Source organism: Cupressus sempervirens, chromosome 7 (assembly GCF_028749045.1).
Source record: "Cupressus sempervirens isolate cs-2001-9-10 chromosome 7, ASM2874904v1, whole genome shotgun sequence".
Classification (NCBI taxonomy): Eukaryota; Viridiplantae; Streptophyta; class Pinopsida; order Cupressales; family Cupressaceae; genus Cupressus; species Cupressus sempervirens.
In genome coordinates this window covers 578120092-578143365 of record NC_143124.1, presented here as the reverse complement: position 1 = coordinate 578143365, position 23274 = coordinate 578120092, and the positions used below count along the sequence as shown (strand labels likewise).

Here is a 23274-nt window from a genome sequence, read left to right as displayed (position 1 = left end):
AATGAACATCATGATGAAGTTAGGGTCTTCCCTTGACATTATTGAAGAACCAAGGATTGTGATGAGTTCATCCTTTTTATGTTATTTTGTTATGAGTTATGAGGGTCAAATCCTCCTTATTATGTTTTTTGAAATGTAAAAAGGAATGTGGAGATGTAAAATGTGGGCTATGATATGCATGTAGTTGATATTATGAATATAGTATCTTCATTTTTGCATGAGAAGAAAGAAATAGTTCATTGTAAGGAATGTACATCATTTGTTGGAAATTATCAAGTGAAGTAATAGTCATCATTCTAGAAATTCATGTTGCAGATAAGAGATTGATTCATTGTATACTTGTAGATTGTGTATTCAATCCATAGCTAAACTTTGTAGAAATTTCATGTTAGAAAGTCCGTGTTAATATTTTATTTCCAAGGTAGGATGAGTGTGAGTATTGCAAAGTTCTTGTTATGTGATTGGTGAAATACGAATAAAAGTTCCAATATTGTATGAATAATTGTTTCCATATATGATCCTAACCATCCTTGAATTCATTTGTTCTATGAGTAGTTTTTGTTTCATATGTGATAATAATCATCCTTTAGAAACATTTAAAATGGAATTCGTTCATGTAAGTGTTAAAACATGAATCGGCTTGCATCATTAAAAAATCTCTAAGATTATATAGAACCAATGATAATACCAACTTTATCACCAAAACAAAACACTTTTATCTTTGTAGTTGAAATAGAAGAAATTAACTTAGCATAACACATAGTCTACATTCTATAGAAAAAAGTTGCTATAGGTGCACATGTCACTTCTATGGAAAATGTATGAGAATGAGGAAATTATTCCCTGCCTATTACAAAGCAATATAATATTTGGGAGGAATATTCCTAGGATCTTTATTATAGAGCACTAATAAATTAGTCTCTCCTATCTAAGGGACAAGAAATAAATTAATAGGAATAACTAACTAGGGGATAGAGGCATGCCTATTCCCATTAAAAATTCCATAAAATATCATATCTTCTAGGTCAGTCACGTGAGTGAAAAGTCCTCACTTCAATTCAAAACCAAAAATAAAGAAAAGAAAACAAAAACAAAACAAAACTTAAAACATTAATAATAATAAAGGTTAACTAGGCGGCCACCTTCAAAAAGGTGAGGGAAGTCAAAGACAAGTCCATTCTTCCAAACAAGAAACAGTGGTCCCCCACCCACCTAATCACCTTTGTAAGAAACTTGGTGCATGAGGAAGTGATTGAGCTGAGTTTGTTCTAACATAAGTCAGACTTCTTTTTCTTAGGCGCCATCCACCATGGGGAGAAGGGAATGTGCTTTCCTAGGGAGTGTAGGTGCCTTGGGGATGGTGTAGTCCTAGGTTGGGAAGAGGTATATCCTAGGGGGTAAAAGGGGTTAGTAGTAAATCGTTTTCAAAGGATAGGTAGGCGCCAGGATTTTAGTAGAGTATGTTGTAGTTTTTTTTGTATTGGAGGAATATTAATGTGTTGGGTGGGATTGTCTTATGTAGTCTATTGTAGGAAGGTGAGTGGTTAGGAAAAATGAGGAGTGTTAGCATGTTAAAAGTTAGGATTCAAATTTGCTAAGCCAAATAATTTTGTTTGTTATAATCACTTTATTTTAGTCTTGGGAAGTGGTAGGGGTAGTAGGAAATGATGTTGTATTATCATTTCATATTAAGGTTTTGGAAAGGAGGGGGGTAGGATAGGATTTAGGGATATTTAAAAAGATTAAAATTTAGGAAATAGTTAGTAATTATTATTCGGGTTTTTATATCTAATTAATTTCTTTAAATAATAATGGTGTGATTCTTAGTTGGGTGATGGGGTGGGTTAGGGTACCACGAGATAGAGCTTATTTGGAAAATTATCTCAGCTTAGCAATTTTATATATATATATATATATATATATATTAACATGGATACCTCTTGATGTTATCTGAATCTATACATTTTGAAATATGAGCATAATTTTTGTAGTTCGAAGTATCCTACTAGTAGTAAGTTACGTGGAAAGAAGTTGATTTCCATGTTGATTAATATAAAAGAAGCTAGTGGAGAATTCTTGTTATAAGAAAAAGTTATTAGATGCATGTATGCCTAGTTAGTTTTAGTGATTGATTATTGAGATGTAAATTAGTGATAAAGGGTTAGTAAAGGGTAATACATTATAGAAAATTTGGAAAGTAAATAATTGAAAATCGATTTAAAATGCCTAGTCAAAAGACATCAATTTAATTGAAGTTCATAAAGGGATACATGTAAGAAGTTTATTAAAATAGTAGTACCTATACACCAGAATAGAATTGGACATAGAATGTAGCAAGTTAAGGTTATGACTATATATATGATAAGATGACTTGAAATAAGAACATCCAGGACAATTATAAAACATCTTCACATCCGTAGCTATTGAATCATTATAACCTCATCGATGTTAGAGTAAATAATTAATTAATTGTTAATTATTTATTCTACGTACTTAAGCTTACTTAGGTTAATGCATGTAGTTGAGGTTAGTTGTTGACAACACGGGAGTTTGTTCCCTTTAGCATACTTATCTTTTCCACCTCTTGTGGATGTGTACTTAGTTGTCAACCTTATCTCCTACCTCATTCCAGCTTGTTCTACAAGCTTCCATGACGCCTTTTTATTTGGTCTCTCATTCATTGTAAATTCATTCCATTCACATAGCAATTCTAATTTTCTATTGTGAAATATTCTCTTGTGCTGTATTTGCTTCAAGCTCTTTGCTCCCTAAGTTTCTCTTCAGCAAGCTATTTGCATTGCAGGTGATCTTGGCGCATTTTTGGAGTCGGATTCTCAACTCCTACATGGTATCAGAGCCTCCCTGTTGTTTCTTGTTTGAAGGATTTTTGAAGCCGTAATTTGGAGTCACAAACCCTAGTTTGTTTGTGCATTTTTCTTCAAATCGGGGGTAGAGCGATTTTTCAGAGCACTTTGGGGTCAAACGGACGCTGCCATTGGATCTGGAAGGCCATTTGCAGTCAGGTTTCATATAAAACTTTTTGTTTTTGGCTACAGGCATTTTTTTGAAAATTTTTTAGCCTCCCAGGTTGCTGTCGTACAGACGCAGAGCAAACAAAACATAAATCACGCTGCCACCCCGAGGCAACCTGCACGACACCCGACGGCCACCCAGCGGCCTCTCGCTCACCTCCAGTCCACGGCTCAGCCGGCAGCTCCCCCGCCCGGCTCCACCGCAGCCAAGCTCCGCTGAAGCTCCGCCAGGGAGCCAACTACCACCAACGGCGCCCCTGGGTTTTCCTCCCGGGCACCATCGCCATCGGCGGTTTTCTCCATTCCGCCGCTCTAACTTGTGACATCACTTTTCAGACTTGCTTACGTCATTTCACGACAATTGTACGTTGCTGACGTCATCTTACCAGCCACTTACGTCACTTTTTCGGCAACTGTGCTAATGTCATCTTTCTGTTAGTTGATGTCATCTTAATGGAAACGGTCTTCTGACGGCTGTACGGGCGTCAAATTTAACACAATGTCTATAATTTTTCAGCAAGGTGAATTTTTGGAGCAGCAGTTAGTTTTTTGGCCATAACTTGAGCATACGGAGGTCTTTTTCCGATCCAAAAGAAGTGTCGGAAAGTTGACTCAGAGACGGAGACATTGGTGCTGGTTTTGTAAGATTTTGAGTTTGTTTGAGATCTCGTTTTCGGCATCAAAGTAGAGGCTTGTGTTTCCTCCTATTCTACATCAACAAATCTAGGTTCTTTTCCAATTTTTTGCTTTTCATAGTTGTTTTTGTGGTATTTGAGAGATATTCTTGTACATTTGTAGGGGGGGTGTCTTTCTTTTCTGTAATTTACTTCAGTTAAGACCCTTCTACTTCCGTCTTCTTCTTTTTCTCAATGGCGGATTCATCTGCCACCCGTCTCACACCACACAACTACCACACCTGGAAGGCACAAATGACTAGGCTTCTCATGTCAAGAGGTCTATGGTCTTGTTTGGATGAGAATCAGCCTTCTCTTACGCGCCCTTTTGAGGCTCTACAACACAGGAACAAAATGGATGAAGCCACGGGATTGATTGCACTCAACATTTCAGACAGTCTTCTATTTCACTTGGATGGTTTGACTACTCCACGGGCTTATTGGCAGAAATTTCAGACTTTGTTTGGACAGGTGAATGAGTTCCGAGCACTTCAGTTGGATGCAGAATTGACTTCTTTGTCACCAAGCAACTTTCCCACCATCGAGGACTTTTTGATGAAGTTCAAATCCCTACGTGCAGTTTTACAGGGATGTGGGAAGAATAAAACTGATGATGAGTGCATATTTTTGATACTCTCAAAGTTGAAGGGGCAGTATCAGGTTTTTTCTTCTACTTTCTACTCCACCATGGATGTCCTTGGAGACAGACATAGGATGCTTACATTTGAGACATTTTGTGACAGGTTGACTAGGGAATAGGCAAAGATCCAATAGGTGGATGGCTCTGGCTCTTCCAGCCAAGCATTGGTTGCTCAAAATTCTAAGGGGAAATCAAAGACGAAAGGCAAATCGAAGAAAGACACATCAAAATCTGATCCTAACCCTCCAGCTAATCCTCTAGCAAACCCTCCCAAGGGTAAAGATTCTTCAAAGTCGGGTGAGTCTACCTCCAAGACCAAGAAGAAATCAAGTGAGAACTGCAGTTTTTGTGGGAAAGATGTACATTTAGTTTCTAGGTGTTGGAAACGATTAGAGGCTTTAGAGGAAGCCATGAAGGAGCATCACATTTCAGCTCCTCAGTCTTCATCTCCACCTGCAGGGAAAGGTCATGCTCTTTCTGCACAAGCTACGACTTCAACACCTTTATGGATTCTTGATTCCGAGGCTTCTCACCACATAACAAACACTCCTAAGTTGCTTACTTCACTTGCTCCTTGTGCCACCACACAGATTGCAATTGGGAACTCTTCACAACTTTCAGCTTTGGGTTCTGGCACTGTTGCTTTGGCTGAGGGCTCTCTACAGAATGTACTTTGTGTTCCTGATATTTCGATGAACCTTCTATCTATCTATCAGATTTGCCACTCTGGCTCTGGGAAGACAGTCGAGTTCTCACCACATGATGTGGTTATTCGGGACTTGCATGATCCGAAGATGATTGTGGCCACTGGGAGTGTTGACTCTGCATCTTGCCTCTACAGATTTGATGGATTTGAGTCTTCTAATGACACAGGTTCATGCTTAGTAGCACATGCAGATTCAGTAAGCAGACTTTGGCATGAACGTTTTGGGCATGTCAATTATAGATATCTTCAGCAGATGAGCACACACGCACTTGTTCTTGGGCTTCCCCAGATTTCCTGTCCAAATGGTGTTTCTTAGGGATGTGCACTTGGCAAGCAACATAGGGATTCTTTTCCACATGTACGAGCCACTCGTGCTTTAGCACCTTTGGAGTTGATTCATAGTGACCTCATGTCGTTTCCTACTCCTTTTTCGGGTGCTAGATATGTGCTTACATTCATTGATAACTTCTCTAGACGCACGTGGGTGTACTTTCTTAAGTACAAGTCTGATGTCTTTAACTCATTTTGAGTTTTCAAGGCATTTGTAGAGAAGCAGTCTAGGCTTTCTATTCAGCAGATACGCACGGACAATGGGGGGGAGTATGTGAATCAGGCTTTTAGAGATTTTTTTTCTGAGCATGGTCTTCAGCATCAGCTTTCAATGCCCTACACTCCTTAGTAGAATGGTGTGGTTGAGAGGAAGAACAGAACCCTTCGGGAGATGGCAATTTGCATGATTCAGTCTAGGTCCATGGATTCATGTTTTTGGGTAGAGGCAGTCAATTGTGCCAACTACATTCAGAATCGGATGCCTCATAAGGCACTTCGACATATGACTCTTGAGGAAGCTTGGTCCCATGTCAAGCTTGATGTGTCGTCATTTAGAGTTTTTGGGAGTACAGCATATGCATTTGTACCTGATGCTCAGAGGAAAGCAATGGAATCAAAGAGCCAACCATTGATTTTTGTTGCCTACTGCGAGGATGTAAAGGCTTACAAGTTATTTGATCCTGATTCCAAAGAGGTCCTATTTCGATGGGATGTCCAGTTTGATGAGAGCCCTCCTACAGTTCATTCCTCATCTCTAGCACCTCCACCCGCTCCCACTACTCCCTCTTCATCGCCAGTTCATTCCACGGATGATGAGGATGATGATCATGGTGATCTCGATATACCTCCACCACAGGATCCTCCCCAAATGCCTAAATGGGCTCGAGCTACTGTTGAGGCTGCAGGATCTCTAGCTGGTGACCCATCCACATCCCGTCGCACCCGTTCTCACACTGCGGGTTCCACTCTACTCAGTCATGCTATTAGTACTAATCCTCAGACATTTGCGGAGGCGACAGGACACTCAGAACGGGACAGTGCAATGGAGGAGGAATATTCTTCTTTGATGAAGAACCGCACATGGGATCTTTGTTCTCTTCCCAAGGGGAGAAAACTAGTGCATTGTAAGTGGATTTACCGCACTAAGTATGTTGCTGATGGTTCCATTGATAAGTATAAGGCTCATCTTGTTGCGAAGGGTTTTCGCAATTCGAGGGTGTTGATTACTCCGAGGCATTTGCCCCTGTCGCCAAGATGAATTCTATACGCCTTGTCTTATCCCTCGCAACTTCACAGGGATGGTCAGTTTATTAGATGGATGTGAAAAGTGCCTTCCTGCACGATGATATCACTGCGGAGATTTATATGGAGCAGCCTCCAAGTTTTGTGCAGGATCCCACCTTAGTTTGCAGGCTTCGACGTTCATTATATGGTCTCAAACAAGCCCCTCGGGCTTGGTATGAGAAGATGGACTCATTTCTGCTGTCTACAGGCTTCACTCGCTGCCATTCTGATCCCACAGTGTACATTCAGTGTCTTGGTGATGAGATTTGGATTCTTTTTTTGTATGTTGATGATCTTATCCGTACAGGTAGTTCATCATCCATGCTCCAGGATGTTAAGCATGCACTGATGGACCAGTTCGAGATGACTGATCTTAGTTTGCTGCACTACTTTCTTGGTCTTCAAATTCATCAGTCTCCTACTAGTATTTTTGTGTATCAACAGAAGTATGCTCTTGACATGCTTCATCGCTTTCACATGCTTGATTGTAAGGCCGCTCCTACACCATTTCAGTCGGGTGTTACTTTGTCTACCTCCTACTCCTCTACAGTGGATGCTACTTTGTATTGGCAATTGGTTGGTAGCCTATTGTACTTGACACACACCCGCTTTGATCTTTCTTTTGTGGTTGGCCTAGTCTCTCGGTTTTCTGAGGACCCTCATGAGAGTCATTGACAAGCTGCCAAGCGTATTCTGCGCTACATTTAGGGCACACTTATGTATGGCATTCATTACACTACGGGGACTCCACACATTGTTGGCTACACTGACTTAGATTGGGCCGATGATGTTGATGATCGAAAGTCTACTTCTGGCTTTGTCTTTTGCCTTGGCTCCGGTCCCATCACATGGTCGTGCAAGAAGTAGCATGCTCGAGCACTTTCATCTACAGAGGCTGAGTACAGGGCCGCAGTTTTTGCTAGTCATGAGGCTTTATGGCTTCGTCAGTTGATGAATGAGTTTGGCTTTCCTCCTGATCGTCCCACTGTTTTGTGGTGTGATAATCAGAGTGCCATCCACATTTCTCGCAACCGGGTGGAACATCAGCGTACCAAGCACATTGAGTTGCATATGCATTTCATCTGTCAATTGATCCAGGATGGTGTTATTGCATTGGAGTACATTCCTACTGCCGGTCAGGTTGCAGACATCTTCACGAAGCCTTTTGCATCGCTCCACTTTCTTCAGCTGCGGTCAATGCTTGGGGTTACGGAAGTTGTCCTTGGGGGGATTGGTTGAGGCCTTCCTTCCTTCACTTCATTTTTTTTTCAGCATGTTGTTTTACCTCTTTTTGGGGGAGAGTTTTTTCCCATGTGGTTTTCTCTCTGTCCCCGTTTTGCAGAGGTTGCATTTAGTTGCATTGTACTTGGGTACCTAAAATGGCCTCATAGCCGGGACCCATTTTGCATTTTTTCCTTTGTTTTGTGAGCTTAAGGCATTCCCCTAAGTTACACTTAAGGGGGGGTGTTAGAGTAAATAATTAATTAATTGTTAATTATTTATTCTACGTACTTAAGCTTACTTAGGTTAATGCATGTAGTTGAGGTTAGTTGTTGACAACACAGGAGTTTGTTCCCTTTAGCATACTTATCTTTTCCACCTCTTCTGGATGTGTGCTTAGTTGTCAACCTTATCTCTTACCTCATTCCAGCTTGTTCTACAGGCTTCCATGAGGCCTTTTTATTTGGTCTCTCATTCATTGTAAATTCATTCTATTCACATAGCAATTCTAATTTCCTATTGTGAAATATTCTCTTGTGCGGTATTTGCTTCAAGCTCTTTGCTCCCTAGGTTTCTCTTTAGCAAGCTATTTGCATTGCAGGTGATCTTGGCGCATTTTCGGAGTCGGATTCTCAACTCCTACAATTGATGCAGAATTTGAATGTCACATTTACATAAGTAATGTCTTATTTCAGGGATAGCATGTGGATTCGAAATGATAACATCATTTGGTTCCTACATTATAACTTAGGTTCCAACGAATGTTAGAAAACCTATTTGTCTCCTTGGAAACTTGAAGTCCAGAATTTTGAATGAAACAAAGTTCTCCAAAATCAACTAAAATTAATTAGCTCCAACTCAATGATCAAATAGAGTAGCATTCCAATATCCTCGAGTAACATGAGTTGTTATTTTCCAAACAACCCTTAGTTCGATAGAATATTCATAACAAAATATAGGTCTATTTATGCTGTCCCTTAGTTCACCTTTCAAAAAAAAATTGTTGGTTGTGTTTTGCTTTGGAAATTTGGGCATGACAGTTTGTTTTTCTCTATTAAGGTCATGGATCTTCTACAAATGTTTACATTTCTATATATGATTCTATTTGGGCAGATTGCTAGAAGAGCAGACTTATAGATTTCAGTGTGTCTTCTAATCTGCAATCTAGCCCTCCCTTATACCTAACTCAAGGGGCATGTTCATTGAATGGACATGTCCCTCTCTAGGTTGGCCTATTTAGCAACATAATTGCTTCCTCAAGATTGGTCCCCATTCCAAGAGTTACTAATGGTTAGTAACTAACTAACCACATTAGTAAATAAGAAAGCTTATAAAAGCCACAAGGAAAATGTCGATCTGTCTAGAGGGGACAATATGTTCTAGTGACCAATACTTAAAAGGGAACTCATGCATCCAGATCAGACTGATCTAAAAATCAGAACACTTGTCTTGTCAAAGTTGCAAGGAATTAACACTCCCTCTTAACTTGATAAGTGATAGAGACATATCTAGCAACATCAATAGAGATGACTGAGCATAGATATACACTCTATACCTTTCTGAATTTCAAGCATGATGTATCATTATACAAATGATACCTAAAAACACATCATATTACAAATCTTGTAATATAAGTTATCACCGGAGCTTGTGATCAAATCACTAAGCATCATTTGTAATACAAACTATCAAATCACCTAGTCTTGTAACACAGGGTGTTTGACAAGGCTAGTTGTTACATCCCAATTTTTGACCTAGGTTGAAATATAGCCATTGAGGTTCGCATGAAGTTAGTTGGCAATTTAATTTGATATAATCTGACGAAATGGTAAGATAGTTGGTCCTTGTGATTTCAAGTGAAGATGACATGTGAGTTGATCGTTAATCACAAATTCATGGAATTAAGATGAAAGGCTAACTGGTATGATTATTTATGATTATATAATTTATAATTTAATTATGGAGAAATTCCTTGCAGGGAGCATGTCGAAGGGTTGGAAGCATTGTCAAAAAAGAATTAGGCAGGGCATCACCATCACTGAGCAGACAGGTAGAGGACCTAGCAATTTGAAATAGGATACATTTGTGGAACTGCACGAGTTATTTAAATAAATAATTTAATTCAAATAATTGAGTTAAAATATAAAACGTATCTTAAAGGCTTTTAATTTATCTTAAAGGATTTTGATTTATTTTTCATTATATTGTTTTTAATAATTATTTATAAACATACATTTAAATATAAAATGATTTAGCACCATTATAATTTAATAATTAATTAAGTGATGTTGCTCGTTTATATTAGATTTTAATAACTTTTAAAACCTTTCATCTTCTTTTCCTTCTCATTTTTTTTCCCTCTTTTCTTTCTTTTTCTTTTAAAGCTGATTTGAATAAGTTTCGAACATAATCTTGTAACTGAAGGTAGCCGTAAAGTCTGGCCCAATCTATATTATGGATTCCTTATGGTCTTTCGGCATTCTTTTTCATGCACTCTTCATCAGTTTTCCAATTCTTTTAGCATTCTGAGTCCTTGTTAGCTGTTTGTAGAGACTGAATCCAGTTCTGATTGTATTTTCGCCTTGAATCAAATCAATATCATTTCCACAAGCCATTGAGCTAGATAGACGGGTTGAGTGCGGGCTCATCTTAGGAATTGGTGATAGAGAGAGTCACATAAGATACTCTAACCCATGTAATTTGTTTATGCCTTCCTTTGGTATTATGACTACAGAACTTAATCCTTGAGCTGGCTGAACAATATGGGGTAATAAGGCCTGATTTGTAAATAACACTATTGTATTTCATTACAAAGGTTATCATTTTTTCTTTTGTGGTAAATGACTATGATTAATGCTTGAATCCTGTCATTTAAAAAAAAAAGTGTCATGTTCTTTGGAAGTCTATCGACTGCCTTATACAATAACATTGCAATGATTATATTCAAAATCTGACGTCTTCTTTCATATATTCGAATATGTAATTTCTTTGAACTTATTTTTAAGTAAGTTATCATCACAAATGAAATCAGTTACATTCTGCTATAAATTTAAATAACCAAGAATGAGATAAAGAACCCAGAACACAAAGAAATTCACCAGGTGGATGCCAGTATGTGGTTAAGGTGTAAAGCCTCTTGTGAATAATAATCTGAAAGCACCTAGGAATCATTGGCTTGATGGCCTAAGAATGGTGAAGAGGTGGAGTTAAAGAGAAATCGGTTAGGATTAATTTAATTAATTAACATTCAATTTGAAATCTTTAATCACAGACTGTGAGATGCTGGATGCATGTAGTCTTCTTGAATAAATTGACAGAACTGGTTGTTCCGAGAATTCCTAACACTTGGAACTCACCTGGTTGTGCAACCAAGAAAAAGGGTGACAAGGTGAAAAGAGGAATTTGTAGTAACACGAATTGGTAATCAGTTATGACAATTCAATGTTTATTATTTTAACATGAATTAATTGATAGCTCATGCATATCCCTGTTAATATGATCTCCTGCTGCCAAGTCGTATGGTGAGTTAATTACCAGGAAGCCTAGTGGATGGCAAGATGACCTTTGTCTATTTCGAATAGGGAGAGTCTTTCTCATTAGAGATTGTGTGGGGATAAAGTTGCGGTCCGAGGTTGGGTGGTTAAGCCCCTGACAATGTTTCACCTCTCCTCAAGATGTCGGACATGCATCAGATAGAGATAAGCTATACATTCAATTGTTAATCGGAAAACAGGTAATATCACTTTTATTTATGAGGAGGTAAGATTAAATTGAGTTATTTCATTGTTACTATTAATTTACACCTAAATATAAGAGATAGAATCATGGATTGCTTTTCATTTATATGAATATCAATTATAAGCATATTTCCAATCTTGAGATACTGTCACAGTTAAGTAATCGGAGGGAAAGGAATCTGAAGCCCTAATTGATTGAGAAATGACTGGAACCCTAAATGATTCAGTGGTATCGAAAACCCTAATTGAATCCATGGTATTGGAAGCCCTAATTGAATCCGTGGTATTGGAAGCTCTATTTGAATCAATGGTATTGGAAGCCCTATTTGAATCAGTGGTATCGGAAGCCCTAATTGAATTCATGGTATCGGAAGTCCTAATTGAATCCGTGGTAGTGGAAGCCCTAAGTGAAATAGCGGTACCAGAAGCCCTAAATGAACCGATGGTAAATGATGTCCTAATTGATAGTGGTAATTGATGCCCTAATTTAAATATAGTGGTATTTAATTGAAATTATCATTTGATTTTGAGATAGTGGTTTTTAGATGTTAATCATCATGTGAAATTGTTATAGCATATTTGTGGACTAACCTGGGTGGTTGCAGAAGTATCACTAGTTTGATTTCGGTCTCAGTTTTCTGAAGTATGTGGTTTTCAATTTCTGTAGTAATTTCAATTGATGGTATTTCAAGTTTTTAGTTAAGAAATTTTGTCTAACTGATTTTAATGGTAAATGAACCTAAATGATATAACTGTCTTCCTATGAAACAAAGTAATAACTATATTCTCTGAGTATGTTAGATGTTAATTTAGACCCAAGAAAACTGGATGTTACATATGGTATCAGAGATGCTGGTTTCAACATTGAAACCTTGGGTCCAACATTGTTTTTGAAAAACTGAAAATGCAATGTTGAAAAAGATTTAATTTGCATAACTGGAAAATCACATTGGAAAATCATTCAGAATAGCCAAGAAGGCTAAAATGATATAAAGTGGACAAATATATAAACTATTAAAAAGATAAAAAGGATTGGCAAGTTGAGTGTTGGAAATCGGGTTTGACAACCCACATTTTCAAATCCTTGGCTAGGGTGGAATTAGGTAGATTTTCCAAAACAAGTGATCTATGTTGATTGTCTAGATGCTTTAGTTATTTTGTCGAATAACTGTTGGGACTTCAACCCATCTGAATACTCAGATGGCAGGACCAGAATGATATATATGCCTTATCCCTAGAGGGAGGGCCATTCTTTGTCGACAATGAAAAGGTTAAAATGGGTCTAGATGCTGAGGCTTGCACAATCCAAACATAGTTTATATAATTTTGATAAAATGTTAGCTAAATTCATCATGATCGGGTTTGTCGACCCAAATTAATGACAGAAATAAATTGTTACCTATTTGAACTTGAACTGAATGAAAACAAAACTGTGAACCATGATCCTCTCTGATGTTGGTTAAATGACAAGATCATTATGTGCTCCAGTAAGGAGTAAACACACTTGCATAATTAGAACTATCAATGCTTGTTTACAGATGTAAACTTTGGCGAAATGGGCATGGAAGCCTAAATCACAAAAATGGAAAAGATGAATTTCCAAGTATTTACAAATGAATGATGAGAATCTTAGGAATTGTTTCAGATGCTTATGATCTTGATTTGATGTATGATGATCTTGCATATTATATCATGTTTTTACCCTTGACTCACTGCTATACATGTATAATACACATGCAATGTTGACTCTACTTATTAAGCTATTGTATATTGCTTTGGAGATAAAGTGTATATTCTATCATGAAATGATTGTTACAAAGAAATGCTATGGGCAAAGAGGTCGAGATTACATAAATGGAAAAACAAGGATCTAATAATCTTTTTCAGGTGATCTATAAGTCTACCAGGACGATCTACCCATTAATAAGTGCCTTATGCCAAATGTTATGTATAAATGATTTAAGAACTTGCTAGCTGAAGAATTTCAATTTTGAATACTTATCTTACTTTCAGTCATTGAACCCTGAAAATCCTCTTAAATGAAGATATCAATATGAAATCAAACTAATGATATGGTGAGTGTCTACATAAGTATAACAAGAATATGAAATAGAATCAACTCAACCAATGCTGAGATGACCACCATTACGGTAAAGTGAACTCAGGTGAGTACGTGCTCAATTTTATGTTGCCATGCAAGTATCTTTCTGGAAACTTTAAAGTAAGAATTGATCTTCAGTTCAATTATGATTTTGATTTTGAGAAAGAAATGATATCACGATGCTATATATGTATACCTTATATTTGGAATATCCTTTTAGTATCTAATTTGTAGAGATCATCGAGGACGATGAACCACAAGGGGAATGGTACATTACATTCCAATTTTAAAATACTACTTTATAATGTTCATTGCAATTTCAAGTTCATCGAGGACGATGAACCAAAAGGGGAATGGTATGTTACATCCCAATTTTTGACCTAGCTTGAAATATAGCCATTGAGGTTTGCATGAAGTCAGTTGGCAGTTTAATTTGATATAATCTAGTGAAATGGTAAGATGGTCATTATGATTTCAAGTGAAGACGTGAGTTGATCGTTAATCGCAAATTCATGGAATTAAAATGAAAGGTTAACTATTATGATTATTTATGATTATGTACTTTATAATTTAATTATGGAGAAATTCCTTGCAGGGAGCATGTCGAAGGGATGGAAGCATTGTCAGAAAAGAGTTAGGCAACGCATCACCATCACTGGGCAGACAGGTAGAGGACCTAGTGATTTGAAATAGGATACATCTGTGGAACTACACGAGTTATTTAAATAAATAATTTAATTAAAATAATTGAGTTAAAATATAAACGTATCTTAAATGCTTTTAATTTATCTTAAAGGATTTTGATTTATCTTTCGTTATATTGTTTTTAATAATTATTTATAAACGTACATTTAAATATAGAATGATTTAGCACCATTATAATTTAATAATTAATTAAGTGATGTTGCTTGTTCATATTAGATTTTAATAACTTTAAAAACCTTTCATCTTCTTTTCTTTCTCATTTTTTTTCCCTCCTTTCTTTCTTTTTCTTTTAAAGCTGATTTGAATAAGTTTCGAACATAATCTTGTAACTGAAGGTAGCCGTAAGGTCTGGCCCAATCTATATTATGGATTCCTTATGGTCTTTCGGCATTCTTTTTCATGCACTCTTCATCGACTTTCCAATTCTTTTAGCATTCCGAGTCCTTGTTAGTTGTTTGTAGAGACTGAATCCAATTTTGATTGTATTTTCGCCTTGAATCAGATCAATATCATTTCCGCAAGCCACTGAGCTAGATAGATGGGTTGAGTGCGGGCTCATCTCAGGAATTGGCGATAGAGAGTCACGTAAGATACTCTAACCCGTGTAATTTGTTTATGCCTTCCTTTGGTATTATGACTGCAGAACTTAATCCTTGAGCCGGTTGAACAATATGGGGTAACAAGACCCGACTTGTATATAATACTACTGTATTTCATTACAAAGGTTATCATTTTTCCTTTTGTGGTAAATGACTATGATTAATGCTTGAATCCTATCATTTTCCTTTAAAAGTTTGTCATGTTCTTTGGAAGTCTGTGGACTGCCTTATACAATAACATTGCAATGATTATATTCAAAATCTGACGTCTTCTTTCATATATTCGAATATATAATTTCTCTGAACTTCTTTTTAAGTAAGTTATCATCACAAATGAAATCAGTTACATTTTGCTATAAATTTAGATAACCGAGAATGAGATAAAGAACCCAGAACACCAAGGAATTCACTAGGTGGATGCCAGTATGTGTTGAAGAAGGTGTAAAGCATCTTGTGAATAATAATCTGAAAGCACCTAGGAATTCACCGGCTTGATGGCCTAAGAATGGTGAAGAGGTGGAGTTAAAGAGAAATTGGTTATGATTAATTTAATTAATTAAACATTCAATTTGAAATCTTTTAATCACAGACTGTGAGATGTTGGATGCGTGTAGTCTTCTTGAATAAATTGATAGAATTGGTTGTTTTGAGAATTCCTAACACCTGGAACTCACCCGGCTGTGTAGCCAAGGAAAAGGGTGACGAGGTGAAAAGAGGAATCTGTAGTAACATGAATCAGTAATCAATTATGACAATTCAATGTTTATTATTTTAATATGAATTAATTGATAGCTCATGCATATCCCTATAAATGTGATCTCTTGCTGCCAAGTCATATGGTGAGTTAATTACCAGGAAGCCCAGTGGATGGCAAGATGACCTCTGTCTATTTTGGGTAGGGAGGGCCTTTCTCATTAGAGACTGTGTGGGGATAAAGTTGCGGTCCGAGGTTGGGTGGTTAAGCCCCTGACAATGTTTCACCTCTCCTCAAGATGTCGAACATGCATCAGACAGAGATAAGCTATACATTCAATTGTTAATCGGAAAATAGGTAATATCATTTTTTAGAGCTATTAGATTTCCACAATCCATCAATGTTGTTTGATTTCTGGATTTGATTGTGTAAGCAATTTTTTACATCAACATTTCAGATCATTTTCTCCTTCTCTTCTCTTGCATGCATCCTAATGATGGATCACGGAGTGTGATCCGAAATGTTGATGTAAAAAATTGCTCACACAATCAAATCCAAAAATCAAACAACAACAATATCATTTTTATTTATGAGGAGGTAAGATTAAATTGAGTTATTTCATTGTTACTGTTAATTTACACCTAGATATAAGAGATAGAATCATGAATTGCTTTTCATTTATATGAATATCGATTATAAGCATATTTCTAATCTTGAGATACTATCACAGTTAAGTAATCGGAGGGAAAGGAATCTAAAGCCCTAATTGATTGAGAAATGACGGAAACCCTAAATGATTCAGTGGTATTGAAAGCCCTAATTGAATCCGTGGTATTGGAAGCCCTAATTGAATCCGTGGTATTGGAAGCCCTATTTGAATCAGTGGTATTGGAAGCCCTATTTGAATTAGTGGTATTGGAAGCCCTAATTGAATCTGTGGTATCAGAAGCCCTAATTGAATCCGTGGTAGTGGAAGCCCTAAGTGAAATAGCAGTACCAGAAGCCCTAAATGAACCGATGGTAAATGATGCCCTAATTGATACAGTGGTAAGTGATGCCCTAATTTAAATATAGTGGTATTTAATTGAAATTATCATTTGATTTTGAGATAGCAATTTTTAGATGTTAGTCATCATGTGAAATTGTTATAACGTATTTGTAGACTAACCTAGGTGGTTGCAGAAGCATCACTAGTTTGATTTTGGTCTCAGTTTTCCGAGGTATGTGGTTTTCAACTTTTGTAGTAATTTCAATTGATGGTATTTCGAGTTTTTAGTTAAGAAATTTTGTCTAACTGATTTTAATGGTAAATCTTATTCACATGAACCTGAATGATATAACTGTCTTCCTATGAAACAAAGTAATAACTATATTCTCTGAGTATGTTAGATGTTAATTTAGACCCGAGAAAACCGGATGTTACACTTGTGATATGAAGTATTACCTAAGCTTGTGATAACAATATTGTATAGAATGCAATACTCAAGATAAAGACTAGAGAATAGTTAAATTCTCCCTTTACCCGAGTTGTGACGTCTAGAGTTTTAGAAATGTCATTGTCACAACATGATCTTGATTTCGTCCAAGGTCTAGATTCTACCAGCAATACATTACTAGAATGCCTTACACAAGACAAAATCCGGAGAATAATTATAATTCTTCCTTTATCCAAGTTGTGACTCATAGGCACACAATATGATCTTGAATTAAGATCTGCTAGTATAATGGATAAAATTTGGAGGATAATTAAATTTTCCCTTTATCCAAGTTGTGTTTCATAGACATAGAAATGCCTCCATCACAACATGATCTTAAATTCATCCAAATCTGCCAGTAGTTCTCTACTGGTCAAAACATTATCTCAGAGATCGTCACCTCTTATAATGTCTTTATACAAGTGTTCATTATTTCAGCGATCATCACCTCTTAAATAAAAAACACAAATGGTAAAGCCCCATAATAGTCAATATCCTGACAATAATATAAATTATCATAAGAATACAAAACAATTCAATCATACCTGGATCTTTCCTAAGATGATCACTCTCAGAGAGGTTTGATAAGAATACCTACTTTCTAATTTCCAGTACTCATAGATAAAGTCTAGAGAATAATTAAATTCTCTCTTTGTCCAAGTTGTGATTCATAGACATCGAAATGTCTCTTTCACAACACAATCTTGAATCTATTCAAGATTTGCTAGTAGTCCTCTACTAATTTAAAACACCATAAGATCATTTGTTGTCACTGCAAATTCATGTTGGAAGATTGTTTTCTATTACTGCAAACTAATGTTGCAAGAATGTTTGCTGAGAAATGCTTCCACACCATGATGTTTATAAAGGTAGGCCCATCAGATGGTTGCTCACTTTAGATTTTCTAGACTCCTACTGGATATCAAATCTTCCGAGCTCCTTATTCAAGGTTTCCTTGATGAGACGTCAAACTCCCTCTGAATCTAAAAATTCTTTCCTACAAGAACATTCTTCAGAAAAAAATTAAAAAATCAAGGCATATACTCTTCTTATAAAAAAATACAAATGAAAGATATTATAGACATAAGGTAAAAGAAGAGCTCAAGTACAATAGATACTTATCTTTCCATCATAACCTTGATGAAAGCTTTTGTATTTTATGAGTATACACCATCTTGACATGGTGCACTCAGTCTGAGTTTGTATAACCTAGATCCTGGGGAGTCAACTTGATCTTCTAGGTACTCTCTCTGACATATAACCTTCTTATAAGATGATACTTATGATTTCTCTGCTACAAATTCTTTATTACTTGGGAATCAATAAAGCATGGTCTACTCCCTCTGAGTCAAGATTCACCATTGAAGATCAATTAGCTTCTCCTTTTGTCAGGAAGGCATACCATGCTAATATCCATGATCTAGATGTCACTTTATTCCCTTCTTTCTAAGAGAACCAATACTAATAATCTGAATAGTCATAAGGTTATATAGAATGCATCTTTTCTAAGTCCACAATCATTAACACTCCCTCTTGGACTTGAGGGAAGATCAAAAATGCATTGAGTAAAATGATATGTAGTCTCATGATGTAATCTTTGTCCATGTGCATCTCATTAGTGATTCTATCCGCGAGTTATCTTCATTGATGAACTCCCTCTCAAACAAAATAATCGAGTTTGTCTAAGATGATAGAATCATTTGTTCTTATTCCAAGGTTCCCTTTTATAGTGGATCAAACTTATTCTGAATGGGAGTTTCCTTTCAGTAGAGCAGCATTCAGCTTACTCACTGTAAATTCTCCAATTGTCTCCATATCCAGGAATTGACAAACAATTTTACACCTGTCGATGATCATCTCAAATCTGTCTACAACCAATACTGATAATGGAGATATTATCATTTTCAAGAAATCTGTATAAAGGCAATCTACAGGTAGGACAAAAGTCAAATTCACTGTGCACATCGATACTTAAGATTTTGCCAAATGTTATTACAAGACAAATAAGCAGTCAGCCGGTACACATGCATATCGAATAATTTTGCTATCCCTTTTAAATTATAGCTCGTAATTTAAACAAGGTCTTTTCCTGCATGCAGTTTCCTCAGAGTCTTTCCCAATGGAAGGAAATCCATGCTTATACATTCACTACTAGATTTGACAACTTTCTCCTTTGCATGCAAAGTTGGTGGTTTAGATGTCACACGTCTTTTTATTTCTCTTTCATATTATTTACTAATAGTTCTCAAATACTCCAAAAACTGAGCAATACCATAGCGGGATTCTTAATTCTCCATGGTTGAATTTATATTCAATCTCCTCTACTAGTGTGTGGGACCCAATGCTTGTACATTTGAGACTCCTCTAAATGTATTACTTAATGTACGCCCTTTATATATTTTATACACCTCCACCTTTTTAATTTCGTCTATCCTTGAGAGAATAAATTCTCTATTCTTTATTATTAATGAATCTAAGTACCCCCAAATAATTAATCTTAGGTTTTGATAATTCTTAATTTAACTATAATTCTTGGTCTGATGTAATACCAAATTTGAAGCTGTCAGTCTTAAAAGTTCCGACACCTCTTCTATGTAGGATTTGGATCTTACATGTGTGTGATATTAATCATGTCTAGTTCCCTCTAATAATCTACAATCACTATTCTTTGTATCGTGTGCGTGAATAATATTTTGGCTCCTAAGTTGTCATTACTGTCGATGGAGTTTTATTGTCTCTTCTCGCTAATTATAGAATTCAATCCCTGTTTGTTATCTCCATCGTGTTCTTAATACCCATTCGATAAATAGAACACTGGGATAAAATTCACACATGTTGGTCATTCCACAAGAAAATTGTCTTTGGATCTTGTCTCCACCACTCAATGTCGGTCGCTTCATTCATCAGAAAAAGAAATTCAACTTTAAGATGAAAATCTCTAATCTTCGAATGGAAGTGGACTGAAAAATTAGAATGTGCAATGTTGGACTTCCTTAAAAAATAATCCAAAAACTGGAAACAAATTTATATCAATTGAAAACTGGTTTGAAGTGCTTCTCTTCTTCCAATCATGTCCCAGTCTCAGTTTTGTTGTTTATACTTTATAGAAAATCACATTCCTCTTATTTCATTATCTCTACTTCACATATCTCTTGTAGGTGAAAAGTTACTCTTCTTGAATTTAACCTATTAGAGGATCGGGTAGATTCTAATCACCATTGAAAGAGAGATCATTATACGTAAGTTCTCAACTACATTTATTGTTTCAATCATTTCCAAGAAGGTAGAGAAAGGGTCGATGCTTGAGTTCGAAACATGGCCATGCATATTCTGTATCACACTCCAACCTGACCTCGACAATTGTTGGGAAACCAATATAAGATCGCTTCAGAGTACTTCTTTTTAAGTAAATTTGATCAAAGTTTTGAAGGCCTTCTAAAAAATCATTATGCTCTTATTCTGATTGCACGCATCTATTTGATGCTTTTCCAAAGTCCTGCATTATGAAAACTACCAAATCATATATTTGGAGCATGTGGAAAAGCTTCACAGGACATGCAGTCTCGAGTTCTTGCACTCAAAACTCCTTTGACTTGAGCCTCCACAATGTATGATCTCACTGGCCAAGAATTTGCATTACATAAGCCAATCATTACGCTGCATCTTGAATGGTCTGATTTGGCATTGATAGTAGACTCGTGCTGTTCCTCAACAATAACTATTCTAGTCAAATTCTTTGGAATGTGTATTTGAAGCTCCATTCTATACCACACATGTTCCATATGTAATCTCAAATAAATCCTCATAATTCTTAGATTTCTCATTGCTTCATAAAATACTATTTTTCTCACATTTGCAGTTTGGCTCTGATACCATGTTAAAGTCATGGATCTTCTGCAAATGTTTACATTTCTATATATGATTCTATTTGGGCAGATTGCTAGAAGAGCAGACTTATAGATTTCGGTGTCTTCTAATCTGCAATCTAGCCCTCCCTTATACCTAACTCAAGGGGCATGTTCATTGAATGGACATGTCCCTCTCTAGGTTGGCCTATTTAACAACATAATTGTTTCCTCAAGATTGGTGTCCATTCCAAGAGTTACTAATGGTTAGTAAGTAACTAACCACATTAGTAAATAAGAAGGCTTATAAAAGCCACAAGGAAAATGTCGATCTGTCTAGAGGGGACAATATGTTCTAGTGACAAATACTTAAGGGAACTCATGCATCCAGATCAGACTGATCTAAAAATCAGAACACTTGTCTTGTCAAAGTTACAAGGAATTAACATTCTCCACCAAATCACATTTGTCATAATCTCCAAATGCTGTCTTGAATTCAACCCTCCTATTAAGAAACCCGAATCTGGAGAAGGCCATGGATCTTCATCTAATATCGAATCAGCTTTCGTGGATGCTGTGTTATGTTGAGAAAATTCAATTCAATGAGGATAAAATCCTTGGGCATTTTAGAGCTCAGATTTCCATCCACCTTAGAAATTGGCTTCAATCCAAAAACATTTGTTATTTAAATCGATTTGCCCAATCTGCTAGGTCATTGAACTACTGTTTCATCTAATACTCAGTTCTGATAACTCCCATCAGATGCCGAGTGATATTATCTTATTTGATTTATGTGATTGCACTGCTCTGTATTCTTTTTAATTTATATCAATCAAATTATTGAATTCTATAGTAAAACACTATGTCAACCCCAGATCCAAGTTTTGCTAGCAATCCTTTACCACTTTGATCATAATTAGTTATTAGATTGAAAACTCTCATTCCAAAAACAAATGAGCAAACTAAAACATAAACTTCAGATAACATAAAAAAAGCTTAATACTATAACACAAACCTTTGTCTCTTCTTGAATTTTATTCTTCTCAGCTTCCTTGGCATTCAGTTTGTCTTGCAATTTTATATAGAACTGGATCAAACCAAACTTCCATCAGACTACACACAGAAAGTTGTTTCTATATAACATAAATTGACAATGCAAAGCAACAGGCTACACAATGAAATGCTTATGGGGCTCTAGGCTTGTAATAAAAATGCATTAACAATACTTTTTCCGATTGCATTTAGGGAAAAAAATCACACAGCATCCATAATATAAAATATCATAGGTGCATGGTTCATAAAGATACTTCAGCTTGCACTCAAAGATTCTTAAATTAAATCTGGAACTACAAACCCCACATAATTGAAGCCAGGTATTGTATTTATGATCAAAGCTCTCTTTCCTTAAGAATATCTTTACTAAGGATAATGTGGTATATTCTCTTATGTTTTTGTAACAAGTGTAAGTAGACCTCACAGATTGATACTGAGTGAAATTTTGCAGAAGTTCAAGACTGTACAAGCTCTAGCATATAGAGTTCTGAAATCATGACTTTAACAGTCCAGAAGACTAACAAACAAAAACAAGAGGTAGATATTTTCTAGTAGAAGAAGGATGACATGTTAAGATATTTGCAGAAAGAAACAACATTTTAAGAGGTATAAATGGAAAAGCAACAAACAAATACATCACTGCATTGGTAGCCAATGTAACAGATTGGTATGTGGAATAAAGCACCTTACCTCTTTCCGTTTCTCTGCCCTTTCAACACTTTTCAAGCTAAATGCTGTTGAGGACACATTTGAATTTAGTTCTCTCCCATTACCACTGATAAACAATTCCACACATGATCTTTTTATCAAGATTTAGAAAATCCCCAAAAAACAAAGTTCATGTGCAACTTTATAAACAAAGATGCAGTTTGTCCGTCACAGCTAATAAGGTCCCATGTTCTTTACATACATTCTAAAACCCATCTCATTATAAAATGCCATACTCTAAAGAAGATGCCAAGCAAAGCATGCCAGCTCTAGCCTTCGGCCATCAGAAATCACATAACTCTTGATAGCTTCTTCTCATTCCAATATCCAAGTAAAAAATATCACACAGAATTACAACTTCCAAAGAATTCTTTATAAGAGATACCTGGTTTCACTTGAACCTTTTTTATCTTCTCTGTCTTTCGTTCCAACTACCTTCATGCATCTTTGTGCACTGTTATCACCACTCC

General features: G+C 36.2%; 1 protein-coding gene and 1 long non-coding RNA gene across 4 annotated transcripts in view; one reads left to right on the top strand and one right to left on the bottom strand.

Annotated features, from left to right (window-relative positions):
- Window positions 1-23274, bottom strand: part of LOC149548067 (uncharacterized) — a 63894-nt gene that overhangs the window by 34348 nt on the left and 6272 nt on the right. For all 3 annotated transcript variants that reach the window (XM_089792100.1, XM_089792099.1, XM_089792101.1), the window contains 3 exons: window positions 23190-23273; window positions 22787-22871; window positions 22059-22130 (listed from right to left, as the gene is read on the bottom strand). In XM_089792100.1, the coding sequence (XP_089648226.1) occupies window positions 22059-22130; window positions 22787-22871; window positions 23190-23273 (241 nt within the window). The remainder of the gene's footprint in view (window positions 1-22058; window positions 22131-22786; window positions 22872-23189; window position 23274) is intronic.
- Window positions 14722-19657, top strand: LOC149548068 (uncharacterized). The gene is made up of 2 exons (XR_016354440.1): window positions 14722-16151; window positions 16321-19657. It is a non-coding gene; the product is annotated as an uncharacterized LOC149548068 (long non-coding RNA).